This window comes from Melopsittacus undulatus, chromosome 7 (assembly GCF_012275295.1).
Source record: "Melopsittacus undulatus isolate bMelUnd1 chromosome 7, bMelUnd1.mat.Z, whole genome shotgun sequence".
Classification (NCBI taxonomy): Eukaryota; Metazoa; Chordata; class Aves; order Psittaciformes; family Psittaculidae; genus Melopsittacus; species Melopsittacus undulatus.
Window position 1 is genome coordinate 28,172,169 of NC_047533.1, and position 22,187 is coordinate 28,194,355.

Here is a 22,187-nt window from a genome sequence, read left to right on the forward strand (position 1 = left end):
CCAAAATCTGGTTTGTGAGGACAACCCTATGCTGACAAAGGACTTGATCATTTTTTTAATTCCTGGATGTGGGAAGAAGGAGAAGGATCACCTCAACCACCCTGAAGTGATATAAAAGTACTGATAACCTTTCTTGCACAAACACCAAGAATTCCATATTGTCTGGGAAGTAACCTTTGCCATCAATGGTTACCAAGTGTAGCATGGGTGAAACTGGTTGCAGATACCCCAAACTCTGTCAGCAACATTATCATGACAGAGGACTCGATAAAAACATTTACTGAAAGCAGTATTTAAAAAACCAAACAAAACCATTTCAAAGCTTCACATCTCTTCACAAGTACAGCAGTGAGGATAAAATGAGTATGTAGTGACTGGGAATTCTCACAGCAAAATTCAAAAGCTAATGGAATACAGGAGGATGGGGAATAAGGAAGGACAACAGTAATGCTGATAGACTGATGATGCAGACACTGCAGAAATTAATTCAGCTAAGAAACCCTGAATGGTTAGTTAGTAACAATCAAAATATTTGTGCACTAATGCAAGAATCTTGGGCAACAGAATGAAAAAGTTGTATAAGGAATGAAACTGGACATTACAGAAGTCATGGAAACATGGACTTGGTAAGAGACAATTCCATGTCCCCTTCAGTCCTACAATAACTGATTTTCAAATTTTTTGGGACACAGAGATGGTGAATTCCACCTCCAACTCTCAAAAGCTCACAGCAGACCCCAGAAGAACTACAGATCACTTTCACCAACACTTCAATTACAGAAGCCATACTTTTGTGTTAAAAATAAATAAATAAATTCACTGGAATAAATTATTTTTTGTTAAATATTAAATGACAGTTAATACTACATGCACAAATGATGATGTGTACAGGGAGACTGAAGGGAAAAAATAACTCTACTACTAGTAAAGCAGATCGCTCAAGTTAGACATAATGGGGCTGAAATTATCAGCAACTATTGGAGGTCTGTCAAAAATCTGGTTTTGAGTAGTGAGAGCAGCCTGAGTGGAACAGAAAGACTTTCACCTCAACGGTTAAACAACAAATGAACTGGACAAACTGCATTTGTAGACATCAAGACATTCACCCACAATACAACTTTTTTCCATTTTAAATTAATGCTGCAGTCTGTGTAGTGTAACACAGGCATCGCTTCAAGAAAATAATTATTTTTCAAGATAGATTTACTGGTAGAAGCAAATTCTTGAAATTCAGAATCCCAAAGTACTGTGGGTTTTTTTTGCTTTTGTTTTGCGTGGTTTCGGGTTTTTCTACATAAAGATTTATGCATAAATGAGGTGTCTAAAGAGCAAAGGTCAGAATTATCAATGTGCTGTTCCAAACACACAGACCTTATTTTTTCATCTAACACTTCGTTAATTATCTCCATAGGGACAAGAAAACAAGTAAAGAGGAAAGTACATTTTGTGACCAATTGAATAATTAAGGGGATGCTCTTCCAAGACTAGAGGAACCGCCAGATACACATAGCTTTAAGCTTTGTTCAGTTTTATGCAAGAACACAGTTTGAGCTTCACTGGCTAAAGCAATCTTGCTGAGGTCCATTTTTCACTTGACAAAACCACAAATAAGAAATGAGCTTGGCACATTTATGTTCACAGGCGAGATCTTTCAAGGCAGTAGAAGGCTGAAAAAATCCAAATATATTGTTTTCCTCATCCACAGTCTCAGGAATACAGACTTATCTCTCCCAGTAGCTTGCCTCACATGGTGTCCAATGCTGGATTCCTCCAAGGAATGTAGAAAGCTCTCATACTCCATGAAGCCAATTGGACAACAGTATGGCTAAGGGAGTCACATATTTTACAAACTAAGTGAAGGCAATTTAGTAGGATGGACGACACCCCTTGTGTCCCCTTGCTAGTGTAATTTCCAGATGTTACTATTAACTCAAAATGCTTTTGTACTTCTTAGGAAGTTTAACAGTAACTGCCACAAAAATAATTTAAGCTCAACATTTCTTTAGTTAACTTCAAAAGTCATTGGTCCCTCAATTGTTAATAAAGAAAAGAATGTCAACTACTCCCTAGTTCTTTGGAGAGATGAAAAGTAGGCCAGTATGAGATACTGTTTGGCTGGTTTCCCCAGAATAAGACTCTGGACCTGAAGAGCACTAAATATTACAGGAGACTGAAAGGCTATGTCACAACCTTATTTCTAAATGCTCTTCTCCCACAGCAAACACAAACCCATCCGCTCTGGGGTTGATGGCCACTTCCAAGCTTCTCTGTGTTTTCTACTTCAGAAGCACTAGTGTCAAGGTAATACCACAGTATAAATGGCAAGTCTTCACCACAGCGCTTTCAGGACAAGTCTATCTTAGGTGTCTGAGCAACCCTTGCACAGCAGTGATGGCCTCATGCTGCCTGCCCCCAGCAGCACTGTGTCACCAAGGGAGAGCTGTGATCAGCCTTCCCTCCTTGCTGGCCCTTACTGACCCCTGTTCCTCCTGCCACCTTAGTAAAAGCTGCAGAACACAGGCACTGGAGGTCAGCCACTCTTCCCTGCTTGTCATGGGATTTCCAGTGCACCTCAAGTCACTCCAGAGTGATAGACCTTCAGAGGTCTATCTGAGGAGACAGAGCCTGCCACGTGTCATATGTCTGAGGATGTGTACAGCAGTGGCTTTCAAGGATACAGAAGCCATGGACAATAGTGACAACTATGCTGACATTTAGCAAATTCTGGAATTGAGATATATACCCAGAACAAAGAAAGCTGGACTCTTTACTACTCAACTAAGACTTGCCGTGGCAGTCTGTGCTTTTAAGCTGACTTGGCTTCTGTCTCATCAGCTATAGCAGTTAGTTATCTCACAAACAGTTTATTATCCATCACTAGATGTGTATGGTATCACTAAATTCTTGTTTTAACAGTGTCCCCAGATAGATAATCTATATTTATGTAACTGCCACATACAGTTTTAGCCTCCTCTCCTAATTAGCCTGGGGTTTATTAGAAAATGGAAACCATGCTTAAATATAAGTTCTGTTACTATTCTTTCTCTATTCTTTTGCATGCCTTAAAACAAATCATCGATTAGGTGGGGCAAATGTAACTAAACCACTAATATGGTCCTCCAGATTTTCAGTTCTAAGCACCTAAATGCAGATGCCTGAATATGACACCAGTTATGATTTATAATTCTGAAATTACCTACAGTTTCAAGTTTCCCGGTATTTTCAGAAGGCTTTGGCAAATGTAATTGGTAGCTGAGGTGTCCCAATGTGGATCAATACCTTTTTCATCCTTCAGAGCTTTGTTTTTAAATGCACACCCACTCTAAACCATTATTTCCTTCTTTGTACACTCTACCATTCAGTTTCCCCTTTTCATTATTAAATCAGTATCCACAAAAAAGTAACAACCATCTATAGCCAAGGTCTACAATACTCTCATTGCCCTCACAAATATTAAAGCAGATTTCAGATCTGGTCAAGTAATTAGGTGAAATTTTAACTTCCAGAATTCAGCTTCACAGGAGTCACCACCTATATTAAACTTCCAGTTTAATACTCAAATTTAATCCTCAAATCTCCTTCTTAATCTTGACTAAATATGTATAACAGTAATATTTTACTACTTTACTTTTCACCTTTACCATTAAGTTAATAAGCACTAAGTACTAGGCCACATCCCAGTCAGAGGATCTCCAGCCCTAAAATAGCCTAGCAATCACTGAATGCAGTAATTCATTGTGACCATAAAGGGACTTGAAATTGGCAAATTTGGTTGAATCATCTCCTGCATGTTTTAGACTTCTCACAGAAATGAATCGACTTGTTTGTCTTAATAACATGCTCAAAGGATTTCAGGTGGCTTGTGCATGTCCTCATTTAACACTAAGACATATGTTTCCAGACACTGAGTACTTCATCATGTTCTTGGCACGCCATCCCAGAAAGAGGGAGGTCATTGTTCTTCTTTGGTACATTATTCACAGGACTGATTATTTCTCTGATGATTTCTAAAAGGCTTCTGCAGCTGAGAACACGCTAACAATCATTTTGGGTGGTAAGCAAATAAATAGTGATGGAAAACATGATGATGTATGAGTATGTACATGTGTAATTTGCCATGTCTCTTGTGTAGAGTCATCTTTTGCAAGACTGAATGATCAGGCTTTCACAATTATGCTTGGAAAAAAGCAGCAGGCAAGCCACCCAGTTTTACTGTATTCCCATATTCCACCTCAAGCTTTATACTTAAGAGACTTTGTAAGCACAGCAACTTTGGTTTAAATCCTTTGGCATGGGCTGTTCTCAGTGACATTTTGCTCCTTTACTTCTACTCCACTCTCATGAGACCCCATCTGGAGTACTATGTCCAGCTCTGGGGCCCCCAGCACAAGAGGGACATGGAGCTGTTGGATTGAGTCCAGAGAAGGGCCATGAAGATGCTCTGTGAGCTGGACCACCTGTTCTATGAAGACAGGCTGGGAGAGCTGGGCTTGTTCAATCTGGAGAAGAGAAGGCTCTGGGGAGACCTCAGAGCAGCTTCCAGTACCTAAAGGGGGCCTACAAGAAAGCTGGAGAAAGACTTCTTACAAGGGCATGACGTGATAGAACGAGGTAGAATGGACTTAAGCTGAAAGAGGGGAGATTTAGACTGGATGTAATGAGGAACTTTACTGTGAGAGTGACAGTGGCTCAGGTTGCCCAGGGAAGTTGTGGATGCCTCATCCCTGGAAGTGTACAAGGTCAGGCTTCTTTTTTTTAAGGTAAATTCCCATTGTGTATAATGCAGTGGTCATTACACAAATAACAAAAAAAACCCAACAACTAAAAAAAAAAACCCAGACACCAACCTCAAAACCCACAAACCAGCCCACACCACCCCTAACAAATCTGAACACTCGATTTCCTAAATAAGAACAGCAAAACGCTATTTAGTCACCTGCAGGCACTACCTTCCTAACATATTGAGGGACAATTTTTGCCTCTAGACAAATTTCTTGCAATAGGGGAAGTACAAGATGCTCTACAAAACTTCTGTTCTGAGTAATCTCAGTTTTGGATTAAAACATCTAAATTAAAACAGCTAAAAAAATAGATTTAATTTTGCTATGAGTGCCTTTCACATTATCCATTTCAGTCTCCTTCTCTAAATCAGTCATGTCTCCTCTAAGCAGAGGACAGGACTTAACTCCCAGGACCACTTTCAAATTCATTCCCAGTATCTGTAGCTGTTGTTGCAGTAGGAGAACTCAGCAGGGCTGCAGGGTTCACACCATTACCACTCTTTTAATCTCTACAATTAAGATGAAGATTTGGTATTTCAAGGTACTTTTTTCAGATAGGATGTGTAAATCACACTGATGTTTTACCATTGTTTTTTTTTTTCTCTTCTCAGTAAGATGCATTTCAAAAAAAAAGCACTTAAAAGGTCAATTTGATACTCTGCCATTAAAGACAAGCCAGCACACAAGTAACAGGTAGATGCAAAGTAGTGTTTACCCCAAGTCATAAAAGAACATAATCTACTGAAAGGCAATTTAAGGGAAGGGGGCAAGGAAAAGTGAGAGACAAAGGAAAGAAACTGGTAAGATGTTTAAAAAGTAAAAATTGACTCAATCAGCTGAGCAGCTACAAGACTGATAGAGCTGGTAAGAACAACCTACTTAGTGCTGCCTTTATCACTTCAGACTTTTATTCTTTCCTCATGAAATATCCTGCATTGCTTCACAAGTTAAGAGTCCCTTCACTTTTAAACTCATTGGATAAGATGACCACATTCTGGGTCTGGATCCTGCACAGTGTCTCTTTTTCAGTCCTCAAGCTCTTGTCCAGATAACACAAATGAAGTTAACAACAGTAAACTTGAGTAATTGCTCATAAGTTGTCCTCTCATTTTTATATATTTCCAGTGTTTGAGCTAAAGTCCAAGAAGAGGGATTAAAATTTATTATTTGCTAGCATGATATTTCAACATTTGGGACGCAGCAGTTTCCAGTTTCAACTCTTTTCAACTTCAGAAACAATAGCACTCACTAAGAACACATTTCATGAGTGCCTCTAGGCACTAGGAAACCTTTTGCCACTTTCAACTCACTGTTTTGCAGCAAAGCCCTTTGTTTTTTAGCATTTATTTCAACTTTTTCTGTGTTTCTTCCATTTGAAATAGTCTTAATAGCGGATCTGTGACCTAAATCCTCTAAAATTCCAGACTAAATGTGCCTGTCAAGTTGAACATGAATCAGCCATATGCCCTTGCAGCAATGGGAGTGAACCAAGGTGACATCTGCACAAATGCAGCCAGAAGGCAGAGGGAAGCGGTTAGAACCCTCTAGTAATTGTGAGACAGCATCTGGAAAATGAAGTTTTGGGCTCCACAGTACAAGACACATCAGAACAGATCCAGAGAAGGGTCACTATAATAGTTTAGAGATCTAGAAAAGGTGATGCAAAAGTAATGGCTGAAGGAGATGGGTAAAAGGAAGAAAGGGAGTAACTTACTGTTTTTAAGGACATAAGGAACAATTACAGAGAAGACTGAATCAGACTTTAGACGTGCACAGTGAAAGGACGAGAAGCAATGGTCACACACAGCAGCAAGTGAAAAAAATAATCAAGCTGTACATAAAGTAAAACATTTTCTCCACAAAAGCAGTTCAGACTGGTGCAGGGGACACAGGCTGTGGAACTGCATCCTTGGACATATTCAAAATTCAGCTGAACTAGGTCCAACATATGTAACTCTTCAGCTGTCCTTTGGTTTGAACAGGGGATGGACTAGATGAATACCTCCAGAGATCCCTTCCATCCCCAGATTATTCTCCAATTAATCAATATTTGTTGATACCACTCCTTCTGTGCTAAGCTGCAGACAGTCCTCAAAAAGGGAAAATTTCCTGCCAGGCCTTTTCAGTCAATTTCATATTACATAATTCTTTCCCGGGAATACACTTGATAAGAAAAGATGCGTAACTGTGCTCTCAAAATGAGCCTTCTGCCACTGCCTTATCTTCTCTGTTACCACCAAACTTCTTCCACAGTTACTTTCACACTAACAAACTCCATTCATGTCCATTCATATTTCTTTCAACTACACGTTTCTTTCAACTATACATGCTAGTCTGAAAAAGAAGGGATGGAGGATAAATTGCAAAATATAAGCTGGACACACCACACTTCGCATAGGTTCAGTTATTCTAAGGTACATTTTTCTTCTCTTTTGAGCAATTGTTTTGTGCTCTCAGGGATGTTCTTCTGTGTATCAGCATTGAAAAAATTAACTGGCACTTTCCTGAATTCAGCATCCAGCTGGAGAGAAGAATAATGATTAGTGCACAGATGGTGATGCTTCTAAGCAACGCTACACACAAAGGCAGTGTCACTTACTAATGAAAAACAAACTTCTGCTCCTGAACATCCCTCCCTCTCAGCTATTTTTTCACATCTCCTGAAAAACAGGGGGCTTTGCTGGCAACAGTAGTGGCATCCTTCATCTTTTCTGTTACATCTAATGAGCTACAGAGATGACCTGAAAAGTTTAGTTGCTTAAGAAAAACAGCAGGCTACATGCTCTTCGCAAGTCTGAAGCTTGGAGAAACATCTCTGTCCTAAACTGGCAAAACCTGATGATATGATCTATTTAGTTAACTGAATACTCTGACCATGCCTAACAGTGTCAAAACCTCAAGCTTCATCCTGGTGTAACACTGCAAGGTGAAACAGCCATAATATCAGTTTCTTTCTACAGTTCCTAATATGGGTAATGACTGTTCAGAAAGACCATCTTAAGTAAGAGTTGTCAGGAAAGCCTAACCCCACTATACTCAAAGAATGTTCCCCATGGAATACAAAGGCCTATACAGAAGCCCCCAAACAGGAATGCATCCAAACTTTCAGAAACTCTTCAAAAATATTTAGCACTCCGAGAAGCAAAAAGCCTTCCTGCCTCTGGGGTTGAGTGATGCAACAAAACATCTGCTGTATTAACCATCACTGAGATTGAGAACATTTACTTCAGGTCAAGACTACATTTTAGTTGTACTACAGGGAGAAATCAGGAACTCAGTATTGCAACAGGCTGGAAAAAACAAATCTGCTTGGCTAGATGGTCCCACGCTGCAGGGCTTCTGTTACTTCTGATGAGACAAAGAACAGACTAATAACAACTCAGGAACTGCCTGCTCAGGATCCAGGCTGCACAGTGGAAAGAGCTCAAGTCTGAGACAAGCAGTGTCCCATCCCCTTGGAAAATGTCTCGAGAACACCAATGAGCCCTTGCAGCACTCCTGTGAGACCCACCATCAGGAACCAGGGCCTCCTTAGGCTAAGCCAGGCCTGTCCCACTTCAGTTGGTACAGGAAACCTCCTGCTTCATGAGGATGCCTGGAGGGAGGTTTTGGCTACTGCTTCACTCATTCTGCAGCTTGCTCTCTCAAAGAGTTTGCAGACCACGTAAATAGTCAACAGAGAAATGTACATTAAACAACACAAGAACCAATTTACAATATGGTGATCTCCTCTCTGCATAACGGGGCCATAGTCCCAAGCCCAGCTTGGGACATTTCACACTAGACCACGTTGCCATGTCCAACCTGGCCTTGAACACCACCAGGGATGGAGCATTTACCACTTCTTTGGGCAGCCCATTCCAGTGCTTCACCACTCTTACAGTAAAGAACTTCCTCCTTATATCCAATCTAAATTTCCCCTGTTTAAGTTTTAACCCATTACCCCTTGTCCTATCACTACAGTCCCTAATGAATAGTCCCTCCCCAGCATCCCTGTAGGCCCCCTTCAGATACTGGAAGGCTGCTATGAGGTCTCCACGCAGCCTTCTCTTCTCCAGGCTGAACAGACCCAACTTTCTCAGCCTGTCCTCATACAGGAGGTGCTCCAGTCCCCTGATCATCCTCGTGGCCCTCCTCTGGACTTGTTCCAACAGTTCCATGTCCTTCTTATGCTGAGGACACCAGAACTGCACACAATACTCCAAGTGAGGTCTCACAAGAGCAGAGTAGAGGGGCAGGATCACCTCCTTCGACCTGCTGGTCATGCTCCTTTTGATGCAGCCCAGGATATGGTTGGCTTTCTGAGTGGCAAAGGTATTCTTCTAACTCAAAATGGTATTTATCTCCAAGCTAAAATTTCTGGATCTTCCCATTTCTACCCAAACAAATTTTAGCATTCGATTCAACCCATGCAAACCAGCCTGTCTAAAAAAGCTACAATACTCCTCTTTACTTCACAAAGCTTGAAGTTTTGCTAATTTTATAGTAAGCTTGATTTTTAAAACTGTATTTGTACAGTTCAAATATAAATGAACCAGAATGCTTTAATTCTTTTAATAAGGGCTCATGTAACAGCACACTGCACTTTGTTTCTGTTATTGTACCAGTGTTTCGACTTTCATCAGTCTCCATGCCAGTAAAATGACACAATAAAGGAATTCAGGCTCGATCAAGGTTTACTGTGCTCTTTTCAAACAGAAGAGCAAGGGTGATTCTAAAGCCACAAAAGAACATTTGTAGCAAAGTTTTTACCACTGCCAAATACTATGCTAATAGCAAAGCTTTCCACAAGAGATTCATGGGCTGCCATGTTGAGAAGATGATTAAGATATGTATCAGACCTATGAAGAACAGAACAGGAAGTAGAGGAATGGAAAAATCAGCAACCTTTCCAGTGTAAGTCAGGCTGCTGCCTCAGAGCAGAACTCCTTACAGTCACTTACTTTAAGAACTGAGCATTAGAATCTCACTTTAATTTAGCACAATGCTATAAATCTCACCAAAAAACTATTCCACTGATCCCCTGAACGGCCTTCCAAAGAGCTTTTCAAAAGGAGACATAATTCTTTAAATAAAATACATTTATGTAAATGCCATGATTTTTATTATGCCAAAATAATTTACACCTATACATTTACACTTACACAAAGGTATATCTGACCAGAACTTGGCAAATATTTATCTTCCCCACATATTTATTACCATTCACTTGGATATCCAAAACAGAAAGAAAACTGCCTCAGAGACAAAATGGTGCTAATGTAGTTTTTAAAAGTGTTGTTTGCTGTTTGTTGATTTTATAAAGTGTGTGTGTGTGTATATAGATATGGAGTATTTTAATGCCTCTTTTATTTAAATGGACATCTAGCAAAAGACAGCTCCATCTGTTTACATGCAAAGACATATTGTTTTGGGAAATCATAGAATCATAGAATAGTTAGGATTGGAAAGGACCTCAAGATCATCTAGTTCCAACCCTCCTGCCATGGGCAGGGACACCTCACACTAAACCATGTCACCCAAGGCTTCATCCAACCTGGTCTTGAACACTGCCAGGGATGGAGCATTCACTACCTCCCTGGGCAACCCATTCCAGTGCCTCACCACCCTCACAGTAAAGAATTTCTTCCTTATATCCAGTCTAAACCTCTGCTGTTTAAGTTTCAACCCGTTACCCCTTGTCCTGTCTGAAAGGATTAAGGCAAAACTCAGCTGTAACTACTATGTTACTGACATGGTTCCAGTGCATTTATGTCATCCTATAAAGCAGGGGCTCAATATCAGCATGCTCACAGTAAGAAATACCAAACAAATATTACGCAAAAGTCAATACTGTCAGCATTACTAAACTCCACAGGAAATTACATATTCAAACCCCATATACTCAGGTACGCATCTATGGATGGAACAGATCAAACAGTAAGCAAACTGGATGTAGTATGCATAAAGCCTTTATGGTGGCTGGAATTCTGCACAGTGTTCTGCCTGCCTTCTGCAGGGCTGACCTCAGAAAATCAAATATGCTACATTGCTATACAGCTCAGGTTTTATTCTATAAGGAAAGGGCAAAGTAACTCCATAGTTTTGTGTTCTAGTCAGTTTTATGGACCGTCATTTGGTGCTTTGTGTCCCTCTGTGATGTGGTTTCCCAAGACCTGCAATTCTTATTTAAAACAAAACAGGATTTTAGAATGCTAGCAATAGACACCTCTGGACAGCTTAGTAGCCTGTGTGACTCACTGAAGTTTGTAACAACACCACTGATCTTTTGCTCACAAAAAAAAGTGACAGATAAAATACACACTTTCAGAGGACATAACTGGAAGAAGGAGAAAGAAAAAAGTCAAATCTTCCTTGAAGATGGCACAAGACCACTTAATGGCCCATCTGAAAACCTGAATAGGAGATAGTGACAGAAAAAGGAGAGCATCCTGCTGTATTTACAAATGTGAGGGAGATGATCTTAAATTTAAACCAGGGCTTGGTCCAAGAGTTGATTCACCAGAACTTTCAGCCAAATGTTGCCAGCTTATCTTCAACCACATTCTTTCTACACTCAACCTTTCTGAACCAGTCAATTGGACTTTCAGACACCCCTAGCACTTTCCTTGATATAACTAACAAAATGGATATGCAAACCAAAACCACCTGAAAGCAGCATTCCAGTCTACTCAGCTTAGAAAGTGTGGCCAAAACTGTTGATTTCCTTCAGTTCCCTTTCTTCTCCCTTTCCTGTCTCTGCTCCTGCCAATTTCAGCAGAAGACGGAGCTCCCAGTGGCCTGCAGACATTTGTGGGTGTTTGGGGAGAAGACATGTGTCCTCTTCTACAGTTCTCTTACTCTCCTTCCCTCTCAGGATGATGAGGACACATTCAGAACACATCAGAAAGCGAAAGCCTGATCTGTGGGGCCTCCCATAACTGCCAGAGTTTCTGCCACACAGAGTCAGGCAGAGAAAGAGTAAAGCCAGGTGTCAGGCAAATGGCATACAGGGGAAACGTGAGCAAGCACACACACACCTCAGAGTAATGAGCAGCCTTTCACAGCCCAGAAAATACCCGAATTTATTTTCCTTGCACCAGAAATACAGAAACAGGACGGGATCAAGTTACTTATTGCTGCACAGGGGTCCCATGCTGCCAGTGTCACATGTGATGCAGTTTTTCAGGCAGGTGGCCACTGCAGGAGGGCTCAGCTACACCAAATGGAATTCAAAGCTTTGCTTTCAAATGTAATTCACTCTTTATTTCCAGGGGGAAAAAGGCAAAAAAGTAGTAGTAAGGAAAATACTCTTACCATCTGACACAGCTGGTCTTAGTAAAGAGAGTAAGAGGCAACTTTCATGCTAGAAAAATTCTCTGACATTTAATATTAGGGCCATAAAAAACTCAGAAAATACCCTAAGTGTTGGGAAAACCAGTGTGCAATCAGCCAAGATCTTCCGATACACTCAAACCTAAGCACAGAGCAGAGTGAAAGCATTTCCCTTCTCTCCAGCCAGTGTTGCCTCATATCACAGCTGTGGTGGAAGGAGCCTTTCAACTAAACACAGCAATCAGGACCAGAACAGGCCACTAGAATTTTTCCTTTTCAGCAAAAGCAGCAATTGATAAGCAATACAAATCCCAGCTTTCCTACAGAGAACTAAGATGTTCTGTAGCAGGGTGAACAAGGAATGAATGCTGTAAAGATGCAGATCTGTTCTAGAAAGTCATTAATAAACACATGCCATTGGACAATGTGACACCTGGATGTGAGCTTCGGGTTTTCTGCCTTTATGCTCAGTAAAAAGTTTTTATTTTGGTGACTGTAGTACCCTCCTTTCCTTGATTCTAATTTTTCCCTGTTTATCATTTATAAGACCGCTTTGAATTTTGTTTCACCCTTTGAAGTTCAAGTACAAAGTTAACAACTGATTATGATTCACATGCAAGATAAATACACAATTCACAAAATAAATAACAAAGTTCCATAAACATCAGCAAATTACAGCTACACTCCAACAGAAAAAGAAGTCAGAAAACTGTTTCACCATCAACTCTTAAATGTTTCTACGTAGCACTATATTGGGCATATGTATGTCTGACATTTAGGCTGACATCAGTGTCAGGTTATTGCAGCCTTCACTGGATACCATCAGTAGAGGAAACAGAAGGGTGGCTGATCTAATCGTTCACACAAAGCAGCAAAGGTGGTAGACACAACAAAGCTGAATTTCAAAATCATTTGATTAATCAAAATAAAAATAATTTTTAAGGCATATATACTAGAAAAACTGGGGGCTTCTGCACGTTATTATGGTGAATACACAGAGTATCAGTGAAAGCTTAAACAAGATTTTATTATCCTGTTAAAAGATATCTCCTTCAGACAAATCTGTAATAACCCTCTCACCGCTGCTCCTTTTCCACTTCTTTAAAACAGCTTACAGCATTACTGTTGCAGCAATCTAGTATTTCTGATTAATAATCTACTAAATGCATGCTCTAGCTATTTGTAAAGACCATACAATATAGGAAACGTTCTAGTTAAGAGTTCATGAGTTGGCTGAGCATCTAATTATTCTACAATATCTTGGCAGTTTACTTTGGAGTTCCAGATAAAAGCATATTACTTTTATCCCATGAGGACCTTTCCTAATGAAAAGTTCAGCATAAAATAATCTGAGAGTGCATAAAATGCAAAAAATTATTACAGCATAGAGTAATACTAGTTTTTATAAGCTTAACATACCAATTCCTACATTTCACTATGTATGGCATATAGTGAGAATGAGGTTCTGCAAAAAACCTATTGAAAGTCATTATGCTATAATCTGTATCTCTGATATGTTTCAGAATCCAGGTTTAAAGAGTGCCCAGATGTGGTTTTTGGCTTAAACTTTCTTGAGCCAGGCAGCCTTACTTCACAGAAACCTCACAACCTGTGTAATGTAACCACTACCTGTATAATGTAATCATATGCCAGATCTGCACAACTTCCATCAGATCAGCTGCCATTTACAATGCCTGCTTTCAGGACAAAATCCTGCTGACGTTTCAAGAATACCCAGACTCCTGGGCTTGGAATAAAGATAAGCATCACTGGTTACCATTTGCATACCTTTAAACCCCTCCTTCACAGAACTCCATTGCTTTACCACTGCTTTCAATCCATTTAAGGTTCTGGTATTAAAAATAAAATAACTGCCTCTCACTTACATACCAGAAAGATCCTATAATAGCCAGGATGCTCACCTGAATTCTGTTGACAAAAATGGGGATGAACCAAGGATGGGGTGAGTTTTCCCCAAGAGGGTGTAGTGCAAGAAGAGTTGCTGGCATAATCTTTCACACTGCTACTTTGCAGCAAAGGGTATGTCACACTACTCACCCATGCTCATCTTAATAGGTAAATTCTCTCTGCTCGCAGCCTCCACAAGGTGTCTCCTAGCCTCCATCACAGCTTCCTTTTGTTTGAGATTCATGAAGGACTCCCAGAGAGCTTTAGCAGCTGGATCACTATAAGAAAATGACAGGGTTACACTAAACATTGCTTGAATAATGGAGTAAGCTTAAGACAACATTTATATTTTAAGATGAGTGCTCCTACTTAGTAACTCCTCTGAGGTGGGCAGGATACAAGCAAAAATAAAGTGATATAAAAGCTTGCTTTTTCTTAGAGGAATACTTGCTACAGTTTAAAAGAATATAATCTAGGATTTTTTGCTACCAATTAAAGCATTAGAATTCACATATAATAAAGCAGCATATCAGCCTCAAAGTAACCACTACTGCTCAAACACAGGAATATCAGAAACAGTCCAAACTTCTTGTTACTAAAAGCTATGGAAAGGATGGGCTATCACTTTCATATGAGAGTTTAAATCCCAAAGCCAATACTACTATCCAATTGAGAATAGCCCTGAGGATAAAGACTTGGGGGTGTTGGTTAATGAGACCTTCACAACATGACCTAGCAGTGTGTGCTTGCAGCCCAAAGAGCCAACCATATGCTGGGTTGCATCAAAAGGAGTGTGGCCAGCACATTGAGGGAGGCGATTCTCCCCCTCTGCTCCTCTCTCTTGAGACCCCCACCTGGAGTAGTCCATGCAGCTCTGAGGCCCCTGACACAAAAGGGATATGGAGCTGTTGGAGTGAGTCCAGAGGAGGGCCACGAAGATGATCAGAGGCTGAAGCATCTCTCCTATGAAGACAGGCTGAGAACATTGGGGCTGTTTAGCCTGGAGAACAGAAGGCTCTGGGGAGACCTCAGAGCAGCCTTCCTATACCAAAAGGGGGCCTACAAGAAAGCCAGAGAGGAACTTTTTATAGGGGCAGATACGGATAGGACAAGGGAATGGCTTTAAGCTGGCAGAGGGTAGGTTCAGATCAAATATTAGGAAGAAATTGTTTACTGTGAGGGTGGTGAGACACTGAACAGGTTGCCCAGAGAAGTTGTGCAATACTTTGAGGGACAGTGCATCAAGGCCAGGTTGGATGCAGCTTTGAGCAAGCTGGTCTAGTGGAAGGTGTTCCTCACCATGGCAGGGTGGGGAAGGGGGCTTGAAACCAGATGATCTTTAACATCCCTCCCAACCAAAACCATTTTGTGATTGTGATTCCAACGCCGAAGGCTGTTGACATGATTTGATGAACTACAATCATTTTGGGCTTCAAGGATTCTCCTTATATGAAAAGAATAATCCACTGCAGAATGTAACTGTCCTTATAGTTTCCGTATTTATGGATTCTGTTTTTATTGTTGCTGTTGCTAAGCTTAAATTAGGAATTTGTGTGGCTCATCTGCAGTCAGCTCCCCGCCAGTCTTCTCTCTCCTCCAGGACACTGCATTTGTTGCTGCTGACAATGCATTCTGTGTTTTCTCAGGGGTAAAAGTGGGGAAGGGAGAAAAATTCTCGCCTGGGGCTAAAGCCACACATTGGGATTAATTGTGTTGGGCTTTGGGATCGGCTGATTTTGGGTTTTTTCCTTTATTTTCTTTTCTAAAGAAAAACCTTCCCTTTGTTTTTTCCTCAGGAGACACTTCACTCCTAAATACATTTTTATGTAATTTACAACGTGCTTATAAACATGCCAAAACAAGCTTTGTTTCACAGAAAATAAAAAAGCCCAACAATCCATTTGATACCTGTTACAGAGCAGCTGTGCTTATGTTCTACTGCAACAGGAGGACTGCATTTAGCAATCTGTGCTATCTCCCAAACCAGGTAAGAGGATGGACAAGCTCCACTTCTTGTCATCCCAGGAACCCACATCCTGTGTGTCAAGGCTTGTGTGGGTGGAAGGACTGTGGGAAGAAGGTTGAGTTACTCTTCGGAACTAACCACAGAGAAATAGGAAGAGCAAATTGCATCCTATTGCCATGTGTTAGGAGAGGAAACAATCATGACGTGACACAATCTTTCCATTTCTCTTTCACATAGTGCAACTCAGCCAGTGACAGAGGCAGAAGGCAGAGTATCCCTAAGCAGACAGAGAATCTGCAGCAGCTCCCTCTATGCAATCACGAAGTGTGATCTGAGCACTGGTGCTGAGGGGATCCCTCACAAGAAAAAGCACACCTATTTATATTGTACAATAGTGCAAGAAATAAGAAAGATATTTCCAAAGCAACTATATGGTTCAACACAATCCTCCTTAAGTAATGGAACCCTGGGTACGCTATTTTTATAGGCTATCTACTCAATTACTATGATTCCATCCTACCCAAGCGGCACCACTTGTAAATGCAGCCTATTGATCCTGCTCACACCACATTCACAGGGAATGTCTCATGACATTTACAATCATGCCCAAGGTGTGGATTGCAAGATGCCACTGCTCTGCCTGCTGACTAACCCCTTCCTGAACATGCAGTTTCAAATACAAATCTATAGAGATCAGCAATCATGCCTAAGCTGGCAGGAAGCTAGTTTTAAAAAGACTTTTTTCTTCTATTTCAAAGAAAAGTGTTTAAGATCACTGTAAAAACTTCCATCACTGTAAATACAGAGTCTCACATAAACACAGGTACCAGAAGCTAACACTTTAAAAGAATAGAAAACAAACAACATAAGGAAGCTAAAATGTCTCCCAAATCTTGCACAGGTTTGTGTAGTCTCTCACCTTTCTTACTTCTATACTTCATAAAGATATTTAGCAAATAGCAAAGCATGGAAAATTCATCCCAAAAGCATCTACAGACCTCAGTAAAAGTCAGAATGTACATGATAAGGTTGCACCATTTTTCTGCCTGCTGTCCTTGCTTGCTGCTCTCCCTTTTCACACCACGTGTTGACAACCTCTGTCAATTTAGACTGCAAGGTCTTTGAAAGCAACATATACTGTATTTGTATAATCGCTACTAAAAGTCCCTGTTTCAGCTCCTACTTTACTTGCTACTAGTTTAAAAAAACACCATCAAAAATAAGACTAATTAATAAAACAAACAGAAAAGCAAGAATAAGTCACACTAATGCATGAAAAACCCAAAAACATAGCAGGGGAGAGGTTCGCTTTTTGGCTTGTAAACTATTTTTTCCTCCTTTTGCCACAGTAGGTTTTCTTTAATCCCAAGGACCTAAATTTGCACGATCCCAGAGGGCTGCTTTAACACACCAAAAATAGTAAGAAGGAAAACAACTGTGGTACAGCATAAAAGTAGATGAGGGTCAACCACACTCCTGTATGCTTGGATCTCTGTAACCCACCGAGTTTCTGAAGATATTTTTTCTTCCCACTGCTTTGCAGAATACACAGTGCTTTAGGTAACGTACATAGAGCAATATCTAACCAGGATGAGTTCAATATATATATTAATAGCTCACATACATAGCCAACCGACTAGGTCAACACACAGAAAGCAACATTTCCTATGCTCAGCTCTTTTTTATTATAATAGGGAAAAAGCAACAAAAGTACTTGTATGTTTTCTGCTGAAAACACTTTTCCCACTCCCTCTCTATTATACTTTCAGAGAACAGCTTTTGCTTTGAACAACCACCCATTCTTTAACTTCATCAATGACAAGTCAGGAATGGCTGCTGGAAGTAAGTCAGTGGGACACAGTACAGGGCTCTGGTGCTACCTCTTGCCTGATGTGAGAAGTTACCACAGTATTTTCCTTTCAGAGATTCCTAACGCTTGGAAAAAGAATTATCTTATCTTCCCCTTTTGGTGAGACATGTGTCTGTGACTGCCTTCCAGCTCTTGTCATGGTGCCTTTCCCCTCCTCTTTTTCCCATCTGCAGTTCCTCTGCTTTGGTCTAAATGCCCTAATCCGGTGACACCGGTGCTATAATCAGTGATTTGTATGGGATCCTGTACCCCAATTCACATTTCTCCTTCCTCTTGCATTCCTTGACTTCCCAAGGATTGTTTATTGATTTTACACATTATCTAGTGAACCACTGCACTCTGAAAGTAGTTCTATGAATCTAAGGACATTTAAAAAAATAAAATGATGCATTACAAGACCTTTAAAGATATTGTTACAATCATGTTATTCCACAAGAAAAAAAATATAATTCTTTACAATTATACTACAATAAAATCAGGAGCTTTAAAACACGCTACAAAGCAGATGTCAAAACAATAGGTAAATATTACAGTGCACATGTGCCTGTATGTCTATTGCAAAATGTTTTGCAGGGCACAGCAAGCCTGACAAAGAAAAGAGAGCACTTTGAATCAACCATCCATCTCAGAAACAGAATAAAATAAAAGCAAGCATAACAGCTATCTGGTAGACAAATTAGAAGTTTATTAAGCAAAAACATTACGTTATGTCCAGAGATAAAGCTTTGAAAAGCCCTGTTAGACACAGCTATCTGACATACATAAAGCAAGGTTTTTGACAGACATCTGATAATTGCAAATTTCTCCCTTTCCCTCACACATTAATGTTACCTTTTTTTTTTTAAATGAGCCATTCTTTGTTCCAAAACTATTTAGAATTCAACTGCGCATAATCTGGACTTTAAAATAACAACAAAGAGTTTATACAGGAAGAGGAGAAAGCAAACACAGAAACCTGGGGACACTTATTACCCCTTGTGGGGGGGATGACCAATTTACATCACAGTTTTAGACTTGGCTAAAATAATATGCCTCCTGCTTCACACCACCAGTACAGAAAGATATTTGCTTCCCTTATTGCTCCAGATCTTGTCTAGTACTGTTAAATTACTAAAATCTGGTCTTCCAGGTCACTAATGCAAGAGTAAAAGTTCAAGAAGCAATAAGCCCATACTAGAAAATATGTCTACTCAACGACTAAATGTTCCTTCCCCACTTACATTTTCAGATCTACCAACAAGCGATTCTTAACGTCCTTCATATTTACCATATTAGTTTGGCGATGTATTTCTTCAATCAGCATGTATAATTAAGCAAATGAAAATAAGTCAAACACTCTTGTCCAAGCAATATAGCATAATCATCAAAATTATGCCACAAAATCAGCCACATCTGTAGTCTCTGGCAAGTAAATTATTTTAATGTGATCTAATTTCCAGTCAAGGAGGATAAAATTGACATGTACATTCTCCGTTGCTGGATTTTTGCCCAGACTGCTTTTTCTTTCAGTTACATGCAACCCTTGTTGTGTCCCCAGGCTTACTGAAAAACAGTGTGTCTCCCATTATTTTTCAAAGGCCAAATTGAAAAGTCAGTATCTACACTCAGATTCCTTCCCAGATCTTCTATAGCTTGAATCAAGAAAGAAAAAGATGACTTTGTACAGTTGTGTTTTGGTTTTAAACTGCTTGGGGCCAGGTGAAAGCACATCCTAGATCAGAAACAGCAAGTAACCAGGTGGAGGACATCATACAAGCAACACATTAAGGAAGGAAAAGTAAGCAAACGTGGTTATTCCTACATCTGGCAAAGAACATGGGATTCCAAAGAGCAACTCACTGACATAAGCTCTGAATAAGTGACAGAAAACAACAGTGAGTGGGCTTCAGAAATTAACCAGCTGAAATGACAGCATTTCAGCATAGTGAAGGTAGTAGTGTTTGTACTTGTATACAGTTAAAAAAAAAGGAAAATTATGATAGTCCCAACATAAAACATGTATCAGCAAAACTTTCACCCTATGTCCATACAGCTTTACAGCTAAAATGTGCCTGTATATTTTCACAAGAGGGAGGGAGGACGGGAAAAATTCAGTAAAGATTAAATTACAGCTTCATTAATACCACAAAGCTGCCCAAAACTGAACAACTGCTAAAAATAAGTAAGTGTGTTGCCAACATATCCTTTGCAATAACACACATTTGTTTAAAGACAACTCAACATCCACACTAAGTGCACAGCACTTAAAAAAGCAACACTAGGATTGTTGGAAGAACATTACTACAAAGGATAAATCCATAGCTGGCAATATGTCATTGGAACAGCGATAAACCAAAGAGAAGCACAAGCCTGCGATAAGACACGATTTGGCTACAAGCCTGGAGCAAGGGGCACGTATCAAGAACATCCTTTCCCCTGTACCAATTGCCCTGCTGTTCCGGAGACAGTGGATGTTGCGCCAAGGCTACGCCAGCTATACTGCACATTTCTGAAGGACACGTGCCAGCCAGATAACCCAGGGGGGACAGTGACAGCCAAGTCTCTGACTGCACCCCACTGCATGCACAACAGCCCCCACCGGGTAGAAGCAACAGCTCTCCTGTACAGCCTCTGCTCCTTGCTGCAGGGATGCTGTGGAGAATGCCATAGGGATGAGAAGAGCTGACCTCTGCACCACTGCACTGCCTGAACATAGCTGGGCTTAGAGAAAAGAACCGTTCTTCATTTCAGTCTTCTGAAAGGAACCAAATGGCTCTAATTTATCAAAAATCTTCTACAGAGAAACAGCTATCAATATTCCCAGGACTTCAGTCTCCAGTATTGCTGCATATTTGTGCACATCCCCAGCACATGCACTTGATGGGCTAGCCAACGTACGTTCAACTGAAGATGCAGCAATACTTATTCAAAGGAAAAAAAAACAACCAACCATGAAAAGCCCAAAATGCTTGTTTTCAGATAAATGTAAATCGCACATCCCCAGATAGCAGTAACACTTCTTATTTCTAAGAGTAAAATGACAACCTTTTGAAGTTTTAAAATGTCTTTTAGCAGCAGACTGTAATTCTGCTGTTGGACATTTTATGTGGTGGGCAAATCTGCTCAGCCTAATTAAATGTGCCTTATAGATAGTAGAAACTTGAACTACTTTCCTGTCCATCCTAACAACAGAAAGCTAATGTCACCTTGGCACTGTGCTTCCAGAAAACTGCGGAAGGAGAATCGGATATTACCATCCTCCCCATAGATGGGTAAAAATACTACAGCAGTTCATCTTATTCTCATATCCTCACTTAGATATGTGTTAAGATCTTCTCCATGTGTTAGGGATTTAAGATTAGAACACGCAAATGGTACTTTTTTAAAAAAAAACACCCCAAAAGTCTGAGACCCGCATTAAAGAACATAAATGTGCTCCTGAACAATTTAATGGTTATTTCCCAGTTTCACTGCAAGCCCTCAAGCCACTCAGTGGGTGTAATCTGCTCTAGACTCAACTTTGGCTGTGTACTTTGGCACCAAGTCAAAACACAGAGGTTATTGTTTGATTTATATGCCAAGAGCCTCTTAGATAAAGGGCTAATGGCAGGCTGATAGCTTCAGCCTTTGCATGTGGTGTTTATACAGACCCTTCTTTCCTCTCCCTCCTTTCTGTGTATACTCCAGGAAGGCTGTGTCACATCAAGATCAAGCTAATTAATTAACTCATACTAGCATAATTTGATTGCTAAAACAATTGATTCACTACAGCTCTTAGGGAGTGCTGTTAAAACACCAACTTTTCTGATTCAACAAGGCATAGAGTTTTGAGATGTGCATTTTTTTTTACACTGCAAACAGCAATTTTAAAGCAATAATCACACTACAAGAACTGATGGAAGAAACTATGAGAAATTAATCTGTCAAGTAAGTGACTGAAACCTTCAGAAGATATTTCATACTTCATGAGATACTTGAGCAAAAATTAAATCAAGTCCTGGAACAGGGAGGATCACATAAGAGAACTTTCTACATTGTTAGTTCTGTAAACTACTGGAATTTCCCTAAAAGAAAACTAGAGGCTACTTCTAGAGGCTATGTGATATACTTTGCTATTTAATACTTCCAAACTAGGAGTATTTTCTAGTATATAAATGCTTTGTACTGTTTAAAATACTCCTCCTATATTGGCATAAAGTCTTACATGACAAACTCATTTATTAGATGTTTGCAAACTTTATTATCAAATTACACAATTAAATTGGTTTTCTGCAAGCAGCACAAATTTTAATTGGAAAAAATCTCATTCTAAAGATACAGAAAATAAAATCATTAAAACTAGACTAGATTCTTAACAGCCTTTTGCCAC

At 40.0% G+C, this 22,187-nt stretch overlaps 1 protein-coding gene across 1 annotated transcript in view; it reads right to left on the reverse strand.

Annotated features, from left to right (window-relative positions):
• SCFD2 (sec1 family domain containing 2) overlaps positions 1–22,187 on the reverse strand; it is a 191,707-nt gene that overhangs the window by 142,828 nt on the left and 26,692 nt on the right. Inside the window, exon 3 of the mRNA XM_034064956.1 lies at positions 14,154–14,281. Coding sequence (XP_033920847.1) covers positions 14,154–14,281 — 128 coding nt within the window. The remainder of the gene's footprint in view (positions 1–14,153; positions 14,282–22,187) is intronic.